The following is a 24,180-nucleotide window of genomic DNA, read 5'->3' on the forward strand; positions in this document are numbered from 1 at the left end:
ATTTGGAATTTTGATGTCTGATAGAGAGAGAGAGACAGAGAGAGAGATTACAAATCGATTGATTTGCGAAATTATCAGTACTAAGTTGTGACCTCAATTGTCAGCAGAAAATAAGATCCACAGTTTGCTTAAAGGGAATTTTGATGAGGGAGGGCGTTAAGAATGTTTCGGGAATGGTCAGGAGTAGTGGATATTCTGATTGGCACTTGAACAACTTGTATGAGATGAGTGATACAGAAAATATCTTAGCATTCCTACATCATAAGAAGTAAGTTCCTGTAGCGAAGTTGGCATGTTATCCTCATCATCTAACGAAGTTGTTACTCGTTCGTAAAAAGTGAAGTGCTCTATACTTTCCGAATCTGGATTCTGTGATGGTTAGTTTCCTCTGCTGTTTCCTCAAACAATATCACCACATCTTTTCAGGATAGTTTGGATACTCCAGATGGCTTTGCCGGTAGGCAATTAGTTTTTTTTTTTTGTAGAATTATTTTGAAAAATCAAGACTTTCTACTTTAGATTGCACTTTTAAACTTAAAATTCATCCATCTCAATGTGCAAGAGATTTAGAGATTTTTATGTTTAAAAATGTTGTGTCACATAGGAGATAAATTTATATATATATATATATATATGTTAAAAATACCAAGCAATTTTAAACCTGGTTTTACTCCATTTCCCAAGTAAGCAAACAGACAAACAAGTCAAGTTTGCGCCTGCAAGTGATGCAAGTCTAACTGATCCTACAGGTAGTGCAAGACCAAGGCAACTCGTGGTAAAGGTGGCATAAGCTCTGATCACTAATCTTAATATTTACCCTTAATGCCAAAACACATCTCCAAGAAGGGGATGCATGATGTTTTGTATTAAAGGCAAGGGGCCACTACCCAGACCGGTTTCGACCTTTATTGAGGTCTCATCAATGGGAGCTAGGCTAGAAATACCAAGATTTAGTAATACAGAGCTTATATAAGTATTTTACCAGAACAAGTTGCCATAAGGTGTTTTAACCTTATTAAATAAAAATCTCTGGAGGAGATATAAATGTAGAAAGTATATTTATTTATTTTTATTTTTAACTAAACAAATCTAGTTTTGAAATTATCGAAGAATTATGATTCAACAATAAAATAATAAATAAAAAAAATTCACATTTGACGTTCGTAGAAGCCGTATGGTCACTTACCTCGCCGGGTTTGGGGAGTGAAATCTTCTACTAGAATATGTGATAGGGTCTCAGATTCCTTTTCCATACAGAGTTAATAGGACAATCACAAACATCCATGCCCATGGCGTGATTCTAACCCGCAGTCTCTTGGCTGGAGAGCGGACAAACTAACCACTCGGCTAACCAGGCCTGCCATGGTTCATATGGTTCAACAGAACTCTATTTTTTTTTTTTTTTTTTGAGTGTGTTTGTTTGTGTGTGTGTGGGGGGGGAGAATTAATAATCAGTGAAGAAACTAAACTAACATAAAGTAAAATAAGGGAGTGGTTTGTTTTTTCATTCCTTTATATGAAACAGAAAGAAGATGAAAAGTTGAGTCCTAACTGAGCTATATAAAACAATTATTTTAGTTTTACATGTTTGCAAATTGTTTAGTTTGATTCAACATCAGTGAAAAATCCATTTATTTCGTGTGTTAGTTCCTTTGCAGAATTAGAAACTCTTTCACATTCTCCTCCTCTTCAGCAACCGAACACCTTCAATCAGCTGTTCCCAATTACCACTATCTGCAGATTCTGATAGTTTATTTTTCACTTGGTTAGACTGTAAAAAAGTTTAGTTTACTCCTTTATCCAAGTGTGAGCAAACAAAGTTTGCGCCTGAAAGTATCTTCAGGACTGGGGTAAGGAAGTACAACACCAGGCAACTCGTTGCAAAGGTGGAGAAAACTTTTCTCTCCAAAGGTGGAGAGAAAAGTTTTCTCTCCACCTTTGCAACGAGTTGCCTGGTGTTGTACTTCCTTACCCCAGTCCTGAAGATACTTTCAGGCGCAAACTTTGTTCACACTTGGATAAAGGATTAAACTAAACTTATTATAGTCTAACCAAGTGAAAAATAAACTCTCAACATCTTTCTCTGAATCCGGAGTAATTCAATAATAAGGTTGTACACCCTTTGGCAACTCATATAGGTTGTGATGACCTCTCATTGCTTCTGCCTTGGTGTCTCTACTACTGGGCCGGGCTCCCACTGACGAGACATCAATAAAGGTCGAAACCGGTATGGGTAGTGGCCCTTGCCTTAATGAATAGCATTATACATATTCGCAAGGAGATGTGGTTTGCATTATGGGAGATACTGAGAAAGGAATGATGAGAGCTTTCTCCACCTTTGCAGCGAATTGCCTGGTGTTTGTACTTCCTTACCCCAGTCCTAAAGATACTTTCAGGCGCAAACTTTGTTTGCTCACACTTGGATAAAGGATTAAACTAAACTTATTATTATCTGCAGATTCATTAATCCGCAGGAAACGTTCCTAATCTCGATTTTTTTTTTTTAATTAATGCTGTTTCTGTGTGACTTGACTAGTCATTCATCCTGGCAAAGTGGTCGTTCTATCAGACTATTTTGGTATGATAATTAATATCATATCTTTATAATCAGCCTCTTGCAAACAATCCAATGCATAGATTGATGATTTCATAAAATAACTTTATTTCTTACTTAAATCTTTTTGAAACAATAAACGGAAATTTGAATGTTTCGGTTTGTTTTGGACTATGGTTTTGTGGACTAATTTTTGCTTTGCTTGACAGACATATATATATATATATATATATATATATATATATATATATATATATATAATCGTCATCATTTACATGGTCTTTTTCGAAGTAACCTGTGAGACGCAATGCATTTGTCCCAACGTTGCGTCCACTTCTTAAACACATGTGAGAGTCCGTTTTTTGAGAGTTCTTTCAAAACCGCCTCCGCAGCTTTTACACATGCTTTGCTGCTTTCGAAATGGCGGCCTCTTAGTGGTTTCTTAAGCTGAGGAAACAGCCAGAAATCACACGGTGCGAGATCAGGACTGTATGGAGGGTGTGGTAGAATATCTGTGTTGTTCTTCTGCAAAACGTCCACTACACAACCAGCAATATGTGGCCTTGCATTATCGTGGTGCAATAAGAAGCCATTCTTCAGCAATGGACGCATCCTTTTGACGTGCTTGATGATAATCGCTGCAGTGTTGATCATTGTCTCTGTGATGGACGTTGAAGATCTTCCCTCACGTTCAAGATCTTCCACATTTTGTTTTCCTTCCTTAAAAGTTTTATACCAGCGAAAAACACTTGCCCTCGACATTGCTTCATCGTGGAAAGCTTCGCGTATCAGTTAAAAGTGTCCGATGCCGATTTTTGCAAACGCACACAAAATTTAATCGCATAACGCTGTTCCAAGGATGCTTCCATTTCGAAGACTGGTCGCGCCTCGTAGGCGCGCCGATGAGCACTTGCGTTTATTCACGTGACACTCTGGCACATCAGCCCGTATCAACCTCTTTTTTAATACAGACAGCAACATTTCTTTATTCCACAGAAATTAATATTGTGATGAGTGGTTTCGCCACAGTAAAATTAGTCTTATTACTTATTGAACAGCCCATGTATATATACATATTTAATTTATTTTATTTTATTATTATTATTATTTATTTATTTATTTTTTTTTGGCTTCTTCATGGCTATTTTCCGTTTGTGAATCTGCCAGCTCTTCGGTTAACCACGCTACCAGCCAGGACGTCTAGGAAATGGGTGAATTTCTGTAAAATTGAATCTACACTTCAGTTTTCAGGGGGGGGGGGGGGGGGGAATGGGATAAGCATTACTTCAAATGGAAATTCTTATTTTTAAATAAGTTTGTAAAAATATCCCCTTCAAATCAAATCTCAAAATGCAGAAAAATAAATGAGATAAGAAAAAAAAAAAAAAAAAAACTCGTACTTAGTGAGGAACAGAGAATAATCAGCGCTACATGCTATTTGCAATGAATACACTGCAGTGACGCGGGGTGCTGGAAGTTGCTCACGTGATGCGTTTTTAAGGAGTCATTCAATAAATTAAACAAGTGTTCGAGCCAGTGGTTTCATCGGGCCTGGACTTGGAACATTTTTCTGTTTTGTGACTTTACTCCCTTTACGGTAATTATGCATACATTATTGTGTTATTATTCAACGAATGTTTACAGTTTTCAATGTGTATATAAAGTCAATATCAACAGTTGCCTGATTAAGATTAATATGTTAGAAGTATTATATTAATTTGTAATTTTGTATTTGTACTTAATGTTTCTAGTGGTGTGGAAGAGAAGGCCGGATGGCTTTAACTCCACCAGAATAAATAAATAAATTTAATTTAAAAAGAAATATTGCGACAAACTAGTAATAGCCTCACATTTGTGTTATGATCCTCACTTTAGGGCTCCAGAGCTTATTCGTTTATTTAACCACTGGTTCGAGCAATAAAATCAAGTTTTTTCGAGCAAAATTAAATCGAAAGTAAAGGTATATTTCTTTACAAAATATTTATGAACACGAATAAATCTACTTACGTGGGTTACGAAGCAATCTGACGGACTTCTCTACGACCGGGATTCGAACCCGGTCTTTCCAAATTAAATTACCTCCTTTCCAACGGGGTCAGAACGAACTCATCGCAATTAGCAAAAAAAAAAAAAACATGCTAAGTTGGGTTGTTTTGAATTACGCCATGAGGCTAGTATATTATGTCTGTCTTTAAGTGTATGTAATCAATCTGGTTGTTAGGCAGGATGTAAATCCCAATTTTCCGGGAAGAAAACTCTTTCAGAAAATTCTGTATGAGGACGCTTAATTTCTTTTCAGCTGTAAAGCCCATATAATGATTCTTCTCTTTGTAGATGGGGCGTCTTTCCAACAAAAGGGTATTGTCAATACCGAATAAGCTACAAAAGCCCAGCGTGTTCAGCACTAATGAACTAATTATGTTTAGTCTAATTTCTCATCTCATCTCATTTTCCTTTTTTTACTTTGCGGTGTCGAAGGTTTTTATTAATCATCGGACCTCAAACCGTTCACAGGATAAGGTGGTCAGCCTTATGCACCGGTGTATCCTATGTCCTGTAGTTTTGAGTTCTCAAGGCCGGTTTGCCTGCTTTGCTGGATGAAAACCCCCATGATAAACTGGGGAAAAAACCCACTGTCCACGCTCAAGACCGGCTAACTTGGCTATGGCTGAGGACGATCCTTCAGCTCCTCACGTTACCGACAGGACTCGAACCTAGGACACTCCTTCCCCAGGCATATGGTTGCGAAGCGCACAGCCACTAGGCTAACCGCGCGGACTAGTCTAATTTCTATGATGAATTAAAATAAAAATAAAATTAGCTTAATTCACCCACTCTATTACTCAACTTATGCATTAGAATTATCAATGTGGTGCTATATTTGTTTTCAATAGGTAAAAGCTTTTCAAACATATAGTCTCACACGTAATGCTATCCAAGCACTTTTTCTCAGTATAAAGAATAAGAAATTATTATTTTTAAAAATCTGAATTAGTAAGCTTAATGCAACTGCTGAATATCAATTCTCCTCAAGCCAAATTAAGAGACAACTAAAGCGCGAATTTATATTAAACAATTAATGGAACAAAAAAAATATACCTTGGATCTTACTATGGATGAGGATTAAAAAAAAGTAACGAATAAAGCTGAAAGTTGTAGATAAATTTAAATGAAATTCAAAATTTAATTCGGGAGAACTATTAAATAAAAGAAAATATAGTACAGTGATTTTTAATTTAAACTATATTTTTGACATTTGAGTGAAAAACAATACTCAAAATTATTTTTAAAAATTTTTATTGATTTTTTCAAATGAATATTAAATGTATTAAATAATATACATACTTGCAGTTAATTTTAATGAGATATCTGAGCTTGATGTTGTTTCAGAATGTCTTTTGTGCGAGATCGAATTTTAGATAATCATCTTCCAAGGCTTCCAGCCGCGATCTATTTTTGTTCTTAATAATATTCATTGCGGAGAAGCTTAATTCGCACAAATATGATCTGGAGAATGGAAAAAGTACTTCTATTGCTTTTTTGGTAATATTGGGAAATTCATTTCTTAGAGTTAACCAAAATGAAGTAGTATCTATTGTTGAATGTTTTAGTTTTAAACCTCTGTCATTTCTTATATCTGTTATATTATTTCCCAATTTACACGCGCTTAAGACAAACAGATCTCTTATCCAATCGAAGGATGATATGTCAAGTGAGGGAAAATATTTTTCAATATTTGTATTTAGTAATCTTAAGGTTTGTAAAATTAGATCTGTTGGATTTTCAATCAGTTTGCACTTTTTCGTTAGTTCAAACATATTTACTGCATTTTCTTTTCTGATTCTTTCTTCCCAAAACATTAGTTTTTCCTTGAATGTTAATTTTGTCAGTGGAAGTAAGAATGTTTTCACAGTCTCCCTGCATACTTTTTAAAGTGTATCTAAAGATTGAAATAAATCAGCAAGAAATGGAACCTTACTGCACCAAAACTCTTCACTAAGAAAATCTGATAACTCAGATTATTAAGTTGTCAAAAAAAAAAAAATTAGAATTTCCTCTTTTAATTCATAAAATTTTGACAAAACTCGTCCACGAGATAACCATCTCACTTCTGTCTGTATTACCAACTGCGTGTAAGAAGCTTCCATTGAGGAGCATAGTGCTGCAAACAATCTCGATTGTAATAACGGCCTGGCTTTTATATAATTGACAATTTTGATAGTCTTGTCTAGTACATTTTTAAGCTCAGATACCAATGATTTTGACGCTAGTACTTCTCTGCGCAGAAAACAATTCTAGGATTCTTTTGAGCCAGTGTAACAAATCATTTTACATTTCCTGACATCGAGTGGGCACCATCCGTGCAAATACTGATGCAAGAATCCCAAGACAAGTTATGGCAATTAAAGTAATGATCAACAACATCAAAAATATCTTGGCCTTTCGTTGTTTCCGGGAGTGGTCGACAAAATAAAAACCGTTCTATAATATCTTCCTTATAAATAAATCTACTGAAGGCTAGAAGTTGAGCTTTACCAGTTACATCAGTTGATTCGTCCAACTGAATAGCAAACATATCTGCTTCTTTAATGTGAGATACCACTTGCAACTCAACATCTTTGGCCAAATCCTGAATACGTCAATAAATGGTGTTACCTGACATAGGAATTTTTAAAATCTCATTTTCATATTCCTCGCCAAACGTGATATTAACAGTTTTACAACACGCTGGCAGAATTACAGATTCTGCAATTGTATGAGATTTCATTTTTTTTTTTTTTTCGCAATAATTTCTGCGATTGCGTAACTGGCTTCTTGGGCTTTTTCGGACACAGTTACGAATTTAGTCCATCTTTTTAATGTTTTGTAAATTGTAAATGCCTAATTTTTTTGCCACAACCTATGCATGTAGGACGTGGCGGATCTTCTTGACTGGAAATAAAGACAAATTACAAATAATTTTCGTCGTAATGGCAAACGTTAGTTTTTAATTTAGTTTTAAAAGAACTAGTACTAAATATGGTATCAGCTGCTGATTGTGCTGGGCAAAACTAGCTTCACTTTCTTTCATTTCTTTTTTTTCTCTCGACGTACTAGCTTCATTGTCTTCAAATTTTCGTTTTTTTATTACAAATTTATCCATGTTAAAGAAATAGTATTGAATAAAATTAACCGAATGAAAAAAATAAATAAAATAAAAGAAAATAACTCTTACCAGTTACTTTAAAAATAAGAGAATTAAATGAAGTTATTGGTGAACACACTTATCAAAAGAATAAAGCTAATTAACATATAATTTTAAAACGATTCATCAACCGTAAGTTTCGTAAAATATAAATAAGGGAGTTTCAGGTGCGGATGGAAGACCAGACACTAATAAATAAATGCGCAAATGACGACGTTATTTCTTTCAATTAATTTGTTTTCACAAATCTCGCAGCACACCTAAAAACCTCTCGCGGCATACCGGTTGAAAATCGCTGATATAGTATAAAAGACCTAATATACATTTTAAGTACTTATATGAAATTTTAAAATTTTTATTGGGACAAGAAATATTTATAATTTTTAAATTGTAAACAAGTGGACAAACAAACTTAGATGCCATGATGTCATAAGGCAGTTATATGAGTAGAATAACATTATTATGTGCAGGATGTTTCGATCAGCCCTCTTCAGAATTAAAAGAATGAGGATAGCGTTTTGGGGATGGTTTTCTCTGTATAGGTAGCATCAAGTTCAGGATATGTTTTAAATGGTAGGGAAAATGAAGCGATACTTCATATTATTTAATTGGGTTATAAGGTTATATAAAATTTATAGGAACTTCTGCCATTGGAATTACTTGTGATACCTAGAGTTTCCGAGAGTCTCAATTTTAGCGCGTTATTTCAAAGTCTTTAATGATGGCATTTTCATTTCTTGGTGTACTCATTGTATTGCATGCGGTGCTATTTCGGTGGTGGGTGTTTTTGAACTGTCTTCTGATATTTCTTCTTGGTCGGTTTTGTTTAATGAACTTTATATTTAGATAATTCAGAATAATTATTTTGTTTTCTTAAAGTATGCAAAACCGTCATCCGAGACGCTTCGGATCTGTTGTCCGATGCGGAGTGCTGTTTCAAGATGTGAGGTAATGTGTTGCGTCATACTAACAACCCATTTGGAAACATGTTTTTCTTAGATCGTAAATAGTGGAGCCAAACGAGTCAGCCACTGTTATTCTTAGATAAGTTGTGCTTAAGGAAATGTTGCTCTACAACTGCTAAATAGCTCGAGAATGTAACTATTATTTTTCATCTCTAAAAAGGAAGTGCGAACGACAAAGATAAAGAACATCAAATAATAGCTAATAATTACCTTTATCACAGTATTTTCCATAGTATCCTCTTTCACAGCGACATTTATTGGGAGCTACACAAACTGCTCTATTCCGGCAGGCAGGAATACATAATGCTGGAAAATATATTAGAAAACATTAATATTTTTCTTTTGTAAAATAGCTTACGATACATAACGTATTGCACATCCAATGGTATAACGAAATAAATGAACAGCTAATTGATTTATTGGCAAGTCTGTTTGCATAATGGTAATCATTCAGGTAATCTACTAGCCAACTGTCTGGTTTTTTGAAATAATGAGGCATTTCGCACTTCCAAGTTCTCGATCTGTTATCACACACCATCTTCATTTGTTTTGTCTTTTTATCTTATAATATATAAATAGAACAACATCATTGATTACTCTCTCTCATCTCATCGTTTAAAACTGTAGTTTTTCCACATGCTTTCTAAATCTTTTTCAAGAGTGAGGTCTGATGGTCTCCTTGCGTTAGATAGCTACGGCAATGAAGCTAATATTTAAAGTAGAAAAAAAAAATTCCCTCTCTTTCTCGGTGACCAACAATATCATTCTCGGTAGGAAAGCTAGACGATCGCTTGCTTCTTGAAAATAACTTTAAAATCGAGTAAAAAACTACCAAAGCCAAAAGATCTTTGACTGGACTCGAACCCAATTCTTAACAAAAAAAAGTGAGCGACCTTCCAATTTTCTTACAGAGGTATGGATTTCCTTGACCAAAAACTTCAAATTTGGAGTAACAGCGAGAAAGCGTCCCAGCCTTTTAGATTACAATACACAATTTCATTCTAAATTGTGTATTGTAACCTAAAATGCTTGCAAAATGCGATAATTATTGCAAAAATTGAAAAATATAATAATAATAAACTCATGAAACTAGTCTATTAAATAAACTTCATTATACACCTAGCATCATTATTTTAACTTCGAAACTATATATATGTAGAAAGTTTTTTTTATCTTGGATATATTATGTATTCAAGATACCAAGTTATTTTATATACACTTGGTTTTTAATCCTATTTCCCAAATGAGCAAACAGACAAGTAAATCAAGTTTGCGCCTGCACGTAGTGCAAGTCTGAGGCAACTCATGGTAGTGCCATTGCCTAGAGTGGCACTAACATGAGTTGCCTCAGACTTGCACTACGTGCAGGCGCAAACTTGAAATAGGGAAATAGGATTAAAAACCAAGTGTATATAAAATAACTTGGTATCTTGAATATATATATATATATATATATATATAATAATAATAAACAAATAATACTCACGTGCACAGGTAGGAGGTGAATACCCTTGTGGACACTGACAGACACCAGGTCGAATACATTTACCTCCGTGTTGGCAGGTAATATTGCAGGTAGCTGAAGAAAAACGAACAAATACCACTGTAATGCTACAGAATACAGTCTCGCATGTTATTTAAAAGTTGTATATAAATTTTTGTTTATTTTTTTAAATACTTTAGCATCTCTTTATGAACCTCTGATGTAAAAGTCTTTTAAACTGTGATTTTAGGAATAACTCTTTTCGTTTGTCAATAATTTATCTTTAGCATATAATGTATACACTTGAAACCGCTTAGTAACTAAATAGTTTAAGAGTTAACCTGCGCAGAGTTGTTCTCTATTAAAAAAAAAAAGAAAAGCAAACTGATGAAGTTTGGTGAGCTTGTGTTTATTATTATTTTTTAAACAAATACTAACAGAAATCCAATAATAGCAAAATTAATCAGGCGAGTCTAGCAATTATTAATGATGAAAAATATAGGAAATGTGTAAACGGAAAAGAGAATGATTGAAATAGATTTCGACGAGTTGTGGTTCTTCAAAGTGCTATTCCACCTGACTCTTCAAAGCCTTGCTAGCAGGAAATATTAAAAATTAAAAGGACAACAAACAAAAACTAAAAAAGAATATTTTTATTGATATTTTTACTTCATAGTGTGATAATGCGTTTAAAATAAGATTAAGAACGGCAAATTAATTAATGTATATAACACACACAGTTTATGAAGCATAAATTTATTGTATAAATAATATATAAAAATAAGTAAAATGTATACGATAATAGGATAATAAGATCCGCTAGTTCATGGGATGTTTTTCTGAGTTATCTGAAAGTTTGCAATTTAAGTTAGTTAAATTGGATTATTTCTAATTAACAGATAGGCATTTAAAGCTGTAATGCTATGATGGATGTATTATTATTATTTTTAATTGCTCGTTTATAAGGCCGATTCTGTTTTGAGGCAGGAACAATGCTAGTGTCACAGAGAAAACCCACAGTTATCAAATGAACATGAGTCCTAGACAGATAAATGTTAGGACTCATGTTCATGTTTTATTCTTCTAAACGTGAAGAGGGGAACCGTGCACATTGGATGTGAGGTTAAACATCTCGAGGAACTCTAATAATAAACCTATTGCAGATACAGACCTTTGTAGATATTTTTATGCATATTTCAATGAGGCATTGAAATATGCATAAAATTTAAAAATGCAGGTAATCCTGTAAATTCTAAACTCGTAAAATAAAATGTTCTCAGCAGTGCTGACACACATGGATGGCCTTGGGAAGGAGAAAGTTCAACCCATTTGTCCTTTGCTGAACGGGCAGTTTTGGACTCGTTAGCCGACTATAATAGGCCCTTAAAATGAGTATAGGTAATTGCCATTGTGGTCAAAACTCATCTTAAAAGCATAATTATCATATAATTTAATGCATAAAGTTGAATAATTATGTAAGACTAGGGTTATTTACAATTTAATAATAATCGGTTCTCGTGGATGATTACCGCATAAACTTCATATTCCATATATATTCGGGAGGAAAATGATCCTCTCTGTCATTACTAGATTACTAATTAAAGTAATTGCAACTGTTTCACTATTCTTTGTGTTTGTAAATAATGCTGTTACTCTTTAGCCACTCCTTTTAGTCAAATAGGGAGGAGAATCTATGCAAGATAATAATTATGTATTTTTTTAAAAAATAATTTAATACATAACCATTGTGAGATCTTTCAATGAAAATAACCATTTTCAATGGCTCTCCAAGTTGATAACCCTAGCGTATCCGTACTAATGATGCCGTATTAAGTCGTGAAGTTAATGTGTTCAAAGAACACATTTGTGCGGGGAGAGAATATATATAACTTCAGAGAAACTCTTCACGATTAGTTACAGAGACTGCTTTTTTTTTCTTTTAATGCGAATCCCAACAAAGAAAGGTTGCAATTTATCGTACATTAGTAACGTGGTGGGTTAAGGATTAAATAATCCGGGATGCTCTAGAGACCAAACCTTTTTTACACCACATCATTAGTGAAATTCATCTAACTCCAGTTTTTATAAATATAACCCTAAAATTTTTAAAAGAAACGAGCCTGTCATATTCTTAATAATTTATTGACGTATGTAATTATATAATACAGTGTCTGAGGTCGATATCCCTACAGGTTTGCCTCGGTCAACCAATCACCTGTTGGTTTTAATCCCTTTGTGGGGATAAGGATATTTGTCATTGTCTTTAGGTAACACATGAAATCATCGTCTAGTCTGTGACCTCCCCCACTTATTGGGGGACCTGAAATTTCTGGATAAAGTCCTGTTTGGTCTCTAGAACACGCTTTCTCGGCAATGTAAAAAAAAATCAATAAAAATTCATAAAATTAATGGAAAAAAATCCTTAATTCACTTATGGTACTAATGTATTATAGGATTTGCCCTTCAAATATTAACTGTGTTTCCAGTCTCCACAATAGCTGAACGATGATTTTCAACCCTATAAAAATATATGAGAAACACAATTTTGGAATCGCGTCTTACAAGACTTCCTCTTTTGTCCTTATATAAAACAAGTAGTTACATATCTGTATAAGTAATTTAGGGTAAAAAAAAAGTGTTTACTTATTAGTAGATGCATTATAAATAATAAAAAAAAATCCATTCCTAATTTTTTAACACTTATTTAAATAAGAGTTTGCTCAAAAGTGGATGCATCATTTCATTTTTATATTGATGCAAGCGATTGCAATATACTTTAAAAGGTAATTATATTACCGGTTATGGTACTTATTGCTTTGAAAAGACTAAGGCAGAGAAAAAGCATATGATTGACGTTCACATTTAATTCCATATTTCCTTTAAAATGAGATTAAAAAAAAAAAAAAGAGCGCGTGAACTTGGATGTTGATTATCGTTTCTTTGGTTAGCAATGTCAGTGAATTTAATTTTTCTATATATTGATTGAAGGACGCAAGCATATCACATGCTTTATTGACTCACATGCCTTAAGCCCTCACAAAACTGTTTTATATTCATAAAACAGTTTTGTGAGTGCTTAAGGTAAGTGTCAAGTTAGCAGTTGTCAACGATGAACTTCAAATATGCCATCAGAAATTTTTTCACTAATAAAGTAGTTTTCTCATTCTTTGAAATGTTTCTTTGATAATTCCTGAAACATTTTATTCTGATTCTTGATAATATAACTTTTTTTTTCTATTATCAGTTTTTGATTCTACCTTTATATACCTTGTCTGCTTGTCTTTTTAAATATAATAATGGAGTGGATATTTTTTTTATTTTTTATAAACGTGTCACTATTTTAATCATTGTTCAAGAGACGAAGGGATTTTGAAAGACAAATAAAATCAAATTATGAGCTGCAACAACAACTATTCATTCATTATTATATATGATGATTTCCATTATCATTAAGGATGTGTGATTCGCTTATTTGAGTTAAACATACCCTCACTTTAAAAAAAAATAAAACCTCGGTTGAATCCCGTTTATCAGGGCTTTTATCAGGGCTTTTCATCTGGTGAGTTAGCTGGGCTAAATTCAGAGATGTATGATTTTCCTTACAGGATATTCGAGAAGTATCTCCATCTCTGAAACAGAAAACTCATTCGAAGAATGCATTCACCAGCTTAATATATTCGCCTCAAGGCCTCTGCTGTTTCTAATTCCAAATAACAGCTTCCTTGTTTCCTTTTTTGATATATTCTGGACATTGTTTCTCACGGTCTGATCCGTGTACTAAGTTTGGGGTCTGTTCCATGATATTTCTAAGATAGCGATATGATCATACAAAGTTTCCTGAAGATAAATCAGCTTCAGAATTATTAGGAGGAAAAGAACATGAAAAAAAAATAGCACGATGATTTAATAAGCCTATTTTCTTTACTTAAAGTAGGCTAATGAAACCGTTGTTAGCTGTCATTAATCACAAATAATAATGGTATCTTAGGCAGCACGGAATGAACGAAGAAGTAGCAGATTAGAACGCACTAATGGCGGTTATCTCTGTTTCATTTCATTCAATGACCGATGCGATGGTACTGACTTCTGTTGCGAATGACTAGTGAATAGGACGTAACTAATTTAAGACTGCAGATCGTTCTTAAAGTGCTGTCATTGGTATTTTAAGCATTCACGTTCAAGGAGGCTGCTAAGTTGGAGTGTCCCCTTAAAAATAACAGCAGTTAATACATCCCAATTGCTTTCTACATTCCGATTGCGATTAGAATCATTCTCTTTTCCTAACGAGGAAGTAACTTCAAATAGGGAACGCTATTTGTCGGTTTCTTTTACACGAAATCGACAAGGTCAACTACGTCCCATCAATTTTATGCACGTCTATTGTAAAATCGGATTGCCCACGAGAGCTCTCGCTCTCAATCTTAATTCTACACTTGACCTACTTTGCCCTTAGTTCTGCCAGATGGGTTCTCATCGGATTTCGACACTCGGAATACCTTATGTCAACACAGTATATGAATTCACTTTCAGTTAATGTGCTTCCGTTCAATTGGACTTGGCTGAATGTACTCGAGGAATAACTGTCTTGATTACCATAACAACAACCATGAGCGTTTTATTCTAGAATCTAATTAAACTGATAAAGAATAATAATAATTGCAACGTAATGTTGCGAGAAGCATGAGAAGCATAAAGAATTTTGGAGCTTGATCCCGGCGATAATTGCAAGATACTCCCTCAAAACGTGAAATGCATAAATTCAAGATTTTTATTGAGGGAAACAGATTTTAATACAGAATCACTCTTAGTCAAAATATCTATAAATTGTTCCCTTCATTTTAATGGTTATTCATATACGTGTATTTTTGTATCAGAAGGAACAAAAATATTTTGAACGCAGTTTAAGTTTTGCATGAGTAGAGAAATTTATATGCCACACAAATAAATAGATATCTGAGCTCTCTCTTCTGTAATGACTGAGCCAAAGATATTTAGGGAGCTCTTAGGGGCACAACCCACAAATATGAGAACAGCCAATGACTTAACGATTTGTACAGAGTCAATAACTGTTCAAAGTTTAAGTCAACACCAAATTTCTTGGATGTTGACGAAATAATACATTTAAAATATGATTATTTCAAGGAAAATGTGAGTTTATCTCAGTATCAAAAAGCTCATCTCATTAAGAGAGTATTGTCAAAAATAAAACGAGAAGAAAGGATTCTTGTTCAGTGTGTCAGTACTGGAATCAGCAAATCACCACTGGAGAATGGTTTGGAGATTGGTATTTAGGCTTCGAAGTTTCTTTGACTTTTCTATGTGAAATGGTTTGTTTAATGAGAAAGAGGAGTTTAATGTAGTGTAAACAACAAATGTGAATTGGATTTTAATTAACTAGAGAAAGAGAGAGAGAGAGAGAGAGGCATCGGTATACAGAATGAAAAGAGTAGATGCAGAATGGAACCATGCAGTTCAGAATGACTCATTCACAACCATTCAGAATGATTGCAAAGTTTGAGCATAAAGATTCATTTTCCATTATAGGTAACGTGCGACCAGAGAGAAATTTCACAACCCATTTGCGAAAGTTAGATGACAGACCATAAGCTTATTGAATAAGCCCTCCTCTCAAACTAGATTAAATGTCTCACAGATATCAAGAGCAATCACTTGAGTTTCTCAAATTTTTCCAATGACATTGTCTAAAGGTGAATAACATAAGCAACAGGTACTCTTTTGTTCAACATTGGCGCAATTCATACTTGCAGTCGGCTATTAGCCATGATGCTTTCTCCCATTAAAGAATTGAATAAATTAAAATTCGTTTTAATGTCTAAGCGTTCTTTGCTGATTCGTAAACATTTAACAACTTCACTTAGGTTAGAAAGATTTTCGTTTACATTAGCCATTTACAGTAGCAAATTTGGACAGTTGAAGTAATAATACTAATAAAATTATGCAAAGAAATAATATCACTTTGGTTGTATGAAAATTATTCCAATTTAGATTTAGGATTTCTCATGTGTCAAGTTACTCCATTTTGATTTCTTCAGATCTGTTTTTAGTGGCAAACTTTAGCAAAACAATTCGAAGCAGTAGTAAATGTATGTCACAAATGATGATAAATAAATTGTCATAATACATAAATTAAAAAAAAAATGTAACTTCAAAAACTGTGATAACAAATGTTATCACTATACAAGAATACCATTATGAAACACTCATTTTTATTAATATTTCGGATCAGTAGCGCACTCAGGATTTAGTCTTGGGGGGGGGGGGGGAAGAGTTGAGTAGACGATTTGAGAATACACACTACGCATCGTATACGACCTATAACTGAACATCTGCGATGATCACTAATTCATAAATAGTATAGAAATAGAAGACACGACACAACATAAATAAAAAACATAAATTTTAATTAGGAAAAGATTTTTGGAAAATTTTCTAGTGTTTTTTCCTTTTTCTTTGGGAGGGGAACATCCCCCCCTTGGGTGCGCCACTGTTTCGGATCAGGTTCCACAACAATCTGACATGTACGCGTTTGGAAACTGTTTTGTTAGAAATGCGATTGTTTTGTTTATTTTCTCTCTTCATTAATACCATTGTACCTTTTGCCCACTGTTCTATCATATATATTCTAAGATGTATAGGCATCGCGCAATTTAGAAAATGCAATTTAGAAAATACTTCATTCAGTTCATACTTTACTATCGTTCACTAAGAATCTTTATTATCGTTATTCAAAACCATAAGACCAAAGTATAGTCCGTATTTCTATCTTATGTAATTCTGATTGTTTTAAATACCTGACACCAAATAAAGACGTTCGATTTCAAAACATCTTTGCTGCTATCCAGGGAAGTTTTTCGCTTCATCATACCGACAATATCTCTGACTTTTCCTAGTTGCATTTGTACTTAAATTCTCAGCTTCTCTATAAAGTAACATAGAAATTGGCGTAGAACTACGATCCTTTATACTCTTATCGTTTTCATACGTTTCTTCTGAGAGCTTATATGCAACAACAACCCATGTTTCTGAAAACTATATGACGTCTCTTTCTCCCATTCCATTTTCAATATCTCTTACCTATTCATCTAAACGAGCAACTATTCGGTGTACTCCATGAACATTTTTTTTTGAATGAAAAGACCGACAATATTATTTGAAGATAAAAGGAATAAACTGGATTTAGAAATAATTTACTACGAAGAATTCGCTAATTTCCAGTTCATTTCAAATTTCCAGTCAAATATAAAAAATAAATCCTAACTGCGCATGCGAAATAAACTATGGAACTCTAAGGTCCAAAGAAGCAATTCGAAAAACTGGTTTGGAACATGTTCACAAATCTAGTTCAGGCTTATGTCGCATCATTGTATTAGACACGGGATCGATCGTACCAGAAATGGAATATCAAAGCAACGAGTTTCACCTTTAACAAATTCTTGCTATTACACCATTTGGAAACAACCTAGCAATGTGAAGATAATACTAATCGTGGTCTATCCTATGACTGGGGAAATTTAACTTCGTCATACTGTCCCGCATGGTAGAACTCAACGTCGTTCATTTCGTTAGCATTATCTGCAACATATGTATTGCTTTATGTGTTACATGGCTATGCATAAAAACATACGATATAAACTGTTTATGTGATCTCTTGGCTGAAATAACAGTTCTGGGAAGGCTTTTTAAGCAAACAGGGTACATTCTTGTTTGTCATGCATACACGTTAAGTCGCTTGCTTGTCAATGTTCAGAAACGACGTACAGATGGAATTTTCTGATTACTTCTAGTGGAAAAACACTCAACTAAATGGTTAATGCTTGCATCGAGGGGTTAAAAAAAAAAGCAAATATAAGAAAGTGTTGTAACAGTTTTTTTTTTTTCAATTCTCATATGTAAGAGTAGATTACAGAAATATCGAAATAACGATTTATCTAAAATGAGTGTAGTTAATTTCCTGAGACAGTTAAGAAGAGGAAAGGGGGGCTCGTAAACAGCACGTGTCAGTGGGATGGCATTACACGCAACAATGGAAACTTTTCAAGAACGAAACTTGCAGTTTTCGAGGCATTTCCTGTTGAGTCGTTCCGTTACCGGACAAGAGGAATTTGGCAACGATCCAATTAGTGTCTTGTGATCATTAGGCGCTCGTAGTTTATGTCATTACGAAGACCTCAGCGTCATGTTCACGTACACGTGTTCATGATAAAACAATTGAGGGAACTGGACGAGCGCCTAGTAATGATATATTAATGACGACTAATAATCGCTACAGACCGGATTGTTGTGGTGGAAATGAGTGATTTGTGGACTTTAATGTTAGTGGATCCAGTCTATAATCAGCTTCTTTAGTTGTGTCTCACCGAGAGAAATTTCCTTAAAGGATTCCAGTATGGTTATATACGATCTGCTCTGCTATCAACAGAATAAAAGTATTCAACTCCAGGAAGTCACATGAAGATGCAAACAGAAAACTTACTAATCTCCAAACTACACACTCGTAGTGGCCACTGAATTATAAACTATTTTACGTATGGGCATACGACTATCAATACCGATCCTCTTCAATTCCCTGCGTATAGTTTAGTGAGATATGAGTAAAGAACAGCTTTCATTAAATCTTTGGGGAGAGAGAGAGAGAGAGAGAGAGAGATTTTGAAAAGTATCTTTTTCAGAATTATGTAATTACGCTTTCTTCAAGAAGTGAATTAAGATTAAAAACTGTTCGTCCATACAAACCTTCTTCGACAATGGCGATCTCGTGCCAGACAGACTGTCTTCGGACACACACTGACCTCTTGACAAGCATTGTGGATTATTTTTCCACTGATTTAAAACCTGGAATATGTCACCTTTTGAGAAATCAGTCGCTCTGCTGTTTTCAAAATCATGCCCCCTCCCCTCAGACCCACAATAAGCCCTTTCATCGAACTCCGAAAGATCCTTTATTTTTCCCATTGCGATCAACGGTATTGACGATTACGGACTAGCAGCAGCATCCTTAAATAGCTAACCAGAACATGTGGTGACGCACGTGACCAATTATTTTGCATCTACGCTGCGTAAATGAGGTTTGTATATATCAGCATAAAGCCTTCTAATTCAGTGGCCGGTATGTGCGTATCTCTCTTATGGACGCAACAGGAACAGAGAGAGAGAGAGAGCTTTGAAAAGTATCTTTTTCAGAATTATGTAATTACCTTTGTGTGCAACAATTGTTGATGATTTCAGTGTAGCCTGAGAATAAAGGTGGAGTTTTATCTTGGAATGTCTTGGCTGCGTACGCGTGCGCACACTGTCTTGAGAAAAAAAAAACAAAAAAACATGGCTTAGATATTGAATATTGAATTGACAGGGATTTTGAATGGAGTGCATATTTTCCCACCGCTTCAACATGGACGATTTCAGTAGCAAGTATCCGGATTACCAGAGTGAAAACAGTATTCTGATGGAAAGGAAGTATGCAACTTCCGTCTCCATAGGAACGAAACTATATCTATTTCTCAAGCTATGACAATAAAAGTTTCTTCAGATGAAAGTTGTCTTAATTTATTCTAGCTTCCCATTGTATGCATAAAAACAGAATTGTCCAATATTTTAAACTCCGATAATATGCTGACAACGTTTATTAAACATTATAAATTCATTATTGGAAAAACATTTCAATTTCCCTTTTCGGTAAGTGGACACCGTTGTTTTCCAATTAAATCTCATTCTGTAGTATAGTTTCCCATTTCATGTGTGAAAGACAGCATGCGATCTAATTGGTAATATTTTTAGCTCTCATTGTGCACCTGGAAATATTAGACAACAAGAGTGTTTGACAGATATCACAACGTAATATTCCTGGTTAAGGTAAATTAGGAAATAAACAAATCTGGAATCAAATTCAAACAACTTACATGCATAAGCCAATGTTATTTTAAGCGCAGTTCGAATAACAAATATGAAAACTATAACGCGCTTTCTGTGTCGGATCAGTGTAGTGCTGAAACCTGAAACTGCTAACCTCCGTTAAGGCATCGAGATAACGGTCGAAGTAATGAGGTACTGGTAATCACCTCCTTCTGACACTAATGACTTCATAAATCACTTTTAATAGCGACTTTTTCAAACCCACTGCCGGAGTTTTATTTGAAAAATATATAATTATTGCTTTGGGAAGGGTTACCTAACTATCTTCAACGTGGTCGTGCTGTCTTCTGTGATTTATACGTCCCGTCTAATACGACTCTTGAAGACTGAAGGTTTAATTAAAAAGAATACAATCCTTCCATTCTTATCTGCTTTCTCAGGTACAGAAGTAACATAAATATTATATATCCGTACCCCATAGATATCTTAATGGCACGTCAAAATTGGTACGAGAGCACGCGCTCCCACACAACACACACTTCAGCTCATCCCGATAGTGATTACATTGTTTAAATGCTCAGTCTGTTCACCTCCCTACTTCACACCGTAATGAGCCCTCTTCAGTTATGACCATTAATACAGGACATCTGCCTACCTGCTTATCTACCGCCTTTCAGCGTTTTTTGTCTTGATAGACCGCGGTGTGTGTTAATTGCTGACAGCATGTACTTGTCTTATTTTCTTTTTCTTTTATCTTTTATTTTTGTTTTTTAATTTAAGATTTTCCTTTGGTTCATGACTACACAGTACTTAACGGCTTTAATTAAACTCGAAAAGAAATATCTCATCTTCGAGATCGGCTCCACAAACAACAGCATTTGATGGTATGGAATGGACTTTTAATGTTCTGAACTGGCGACCCTCTAATAATGACACCTGAAGTGCTTAACTAACGATATCAGTGCGATTTTGAAATAGCTTCTGGCTATTTCAATGGGAATAGCGAGATGTCACCTCGCTATATCCTACAGTAAACAGTAAACATCTGTTATTTAAATTAAGGGGATATTAAATCCCACATTGTTTTAAAACCGAATAAGAAACTCAAAGATTGGAATCAGAGAGTTTCATGCCGAATATAGTATAATAAACTATAAAAGTATCGGCGACTACTAGCGTGAGCAAATGTACGTAGTTCTAGTACGTAGTACAAACTCGGGCAGCTCGTAGCAAAGTTCTGATCGCTATTCTTGGTATTTTCCATAATGTAAAACACATTTCCTAGGAAATGTATGCTGTTATTACATTATGGTGGGAGGTCACCACCCAGACCGGTTTTAGCTTTATGAATAAGTAAAGCCGTCTCTAAAAATTCGGACGATCCCTAGGCCACTCAATTGTGCGCGAAAGACCGTCCATCTCAGCGTTGGCTCCATTCAGTGATGGCCTTCCACCCACCACCACCAACAAGCAGAACTGCTCATATTCCGAAGAAAAGCATCCACCGACAAAGCCCCTCCGGGGCGTGCCGGAAAACACTTTCCCCGGAGACTCAAATTGCTCCCTTAAGGCAAAAACCTTAAGACAGCGAACTCATATTAGCAATCTCACCAGTTTCAGCCTTTATTGAGGCTTCATCAGTGAGTAGCTAGACCAAATAAATACCAAAGAGTATAGCAGAGTAAAATAATTTTACTCTGCTATACTCGTATAGCAGAGTAAAATTATTGGGATAAACTTCTAACATTTATATGTGAATGTATCACTCCTAGAAACGCGAGATGTTGCAGTGCTTAAGCAAATAAATGGCGTGTGTGGGGTGCAGTCAAGAGAAAATAATTTGTTAATATTCTTTTTGAAGAGCTGGAGGTTTTAGTCATCGGAGAATACTTCATGGGAAGGATTGTTCCCAAGATCTGAGGTAGATGGAATGAAAGATGGCTGGAGTAATTAGGGCGTCAGTGGTTCAACTGTAAAAGGGTATCGGACAGCTGTTTCTATGGGTTTAACAGAGATGGCGGCTGGATATAATGGGTGGGTGCTAGTTCTGCTGAAGAAGAGAATCTCGGGGTGAGAGAGAGAGAGAGAGAGAGAGAAGAAGAAGAAGGAGAAGAAGAAGAAGAAGAAGAAGAAGAAGAAGAAGAAGAAGAAGAAGATCAATCAACCAAACGCTCTCTTCAGAATAACATCTATTATTTTTAGACAGGTTTCAGGTGCATCATCCCGAATGTGAAAGCAGTATTCCAAGAATGAAGCGAATTTTGGATTGGTACAGTAAATTCATGGGCACATGAAAAGTAACATCATGAGAGAAAAAGAATGTCAACATTTTAGAAGCCGAGAGTGTCATAGAAATGATGTGATTATGCCAGGAAAAGCTAGAAGTAGGATCTTAACAGTCACGTTAAGTTGAGCATTGTCAAAGATATGGGGAGAAAAACAAAGGTCTTTTTTTTTATTCGAGAAACTTTTGATTAAACTGTGTTATGGAAGCATTGAAGGTGACTAAGTTTGTTTTCGCTTCATTGACCAACAGTGTGGGAATCAATATTTAGGGCACTTATTTTAGATGATCTTGAAGCTTGAGATGATTGAGGAATTCTAACTGGTATTGAACTGGGATACTTTGCTTCTTCTCTTTTTTAATAATGATTTTGTTCATTTGAAGTAATTAGTTTATATAATTTGGCATTTCAATATGGAATTTTACGGTTGAATAGAACTTGCATCATCATTCAGATAACAATGAATGACGATAGGAGAAGTATCCAGTTGAAATGACTAAATGGTGTGGCATAGGTAAAAATTCCACTGTTAACTTGCAGAGTAACACATCAAACTTATTATCAAAATTATTGCTTGCTAAATCAGATATTTTCGAACTTTAATGTGCGTTGACTATTAAACTTGCTACAAATGGTTAGCCTTTTCTGAGAACAGTGAAATTTATATGTTTCGGATAGGTGTGTATTTGATAACTTAAACAAGAATTCTCTTTTGAGGAAATATAGACAGGGCGCTCTTTCGAAGTATCCATAGGAACGCTGTCCTAATAGAATTTTGTATGACAATTTTCTCTGGAATATTGGCCTCCTATTCGAGGTGCATGATACTATCGTATGCAGCCTCAGCCTCCAAAAGGTCACGAAGAGTTTAGAGTTTTTGATAATAAAGGCAAGTAAGGTGAATATACATGTATTATGGCTGGAATTGCTATATCTTCCAACAGCTTCTTTGTTTTAAGGATGAAAAAACAAAACGTTTCTGAAGAAGGAAAAAAAAAACGATAAATACGAATGAGAGAGATTAACTTGTCTTTATTTTAAAAGATCTTTATAACGTTCCTCCCGTCGTAAGCAGAATTAAAAAACCGATCATTCTATCGACTACTACTGCTAAGGAAGCCTCAAATTTCTTCTAAGCAAATGTCACGCACGTTTAAATTGTTCTAGGACTCTCTTTCGAAACTAAAAACCTGTGTGTGTGTGTGTGTGTGTGTGTGTGTGTGTGTGTGTGTGTGTGTGTGTGTGTGTGTGTGTGTGTGTGTGTGTGTGTGTGTGTGTGTGTGTGTGTGTGTGTGTGTTGGGGGGGAATATGAATATGTGGCTAAATGCTATTTCCTCGCACTATGATAAGAATAAATGAAATGTTCATAGTTTCTAGCGTAATGAACCTTGATATTTGGGTTCTATTCATTACTTCGAAAAACGAAGAACGGTATCCAAGTAATTTGCTACCAAGTGAATAAAAACAATAGCGATTTCTTTCAATTTGCAATAATGACAAAGATATAAGCAACCTTTTCGATTCCGTTTAAAATATTTGGACTTTTCCAAGCTAGAGTGAAGTTGATATTTTCAAGGTATAGTTCACCCACCGTTTGTAGGTTCCTGCTTCGCGTCTTTCCAAGAATAGTCGATTCATGCTGAAGGGGAAGAAGAAATGAAGGACGTCCGAATTGGTCGCCAACACGCGAAATGACGTGATTTATAGGTAAAATTTTCCAACTGTTATACACGCAACATAGTTAACTACAATAATCATAAAAGAGAAGTTAATTTTCCGACCGGTAATAATAAATAACTCATCACACAATACGGACCGATTACCCTATTATCGGAAT

General features: G+C 34.8%; 1 protein-coding gene across 4 annotated transcripts in view; it reads right to left on the reverse strand.

The window, feature by feature from the left end:
• Positions 1-24,180, reverse strand: part of LOC150110364 (uncharacterized) — a 192,322-nt gene that overhangs the window by 78,037 nt on the left and 90,105 nt on the right. For all 4 annotated transcript variants that reach the window (XR_016548367.1, XM_090393266.1, XM_090393257.1 and 1 more), the window contains exons 8-9: positions 10,191-10,283; positions 8,915-9,010 (exon numbers count right to left, since the gene is read on the reverse strand). Coding sequence is in view for 3 of the 4 variants with exons in the window: in XM_090393266.1 (XP_090249392.1) it covers positions 8,915-9,010; positions 10,191-10,283 (189 nt within the window). In the remaining variant the exon portion in view is untranslated. The remainder of the gene's footprint in view (positions 1-8,914; positions 9,011-10,190; positions 10,284-24,180) is intronic.

This window comes from Typopeltis vanoorti, chromosome 1 (genome assembly GCF_054136105.1).
Source record: "Typopeltis vanoorti isolate ZY-2024b chromosome 1, IOZ_Tvanoo_1.0, whole genome shotgun sequence".
Classification (NCBI taxonomy): Eukaryota; Metazoa; Arthropoda; class Arachnida; order Uropygi; family Thelyphonidae; genus Typopeltis; species Typopeltis vanoorti.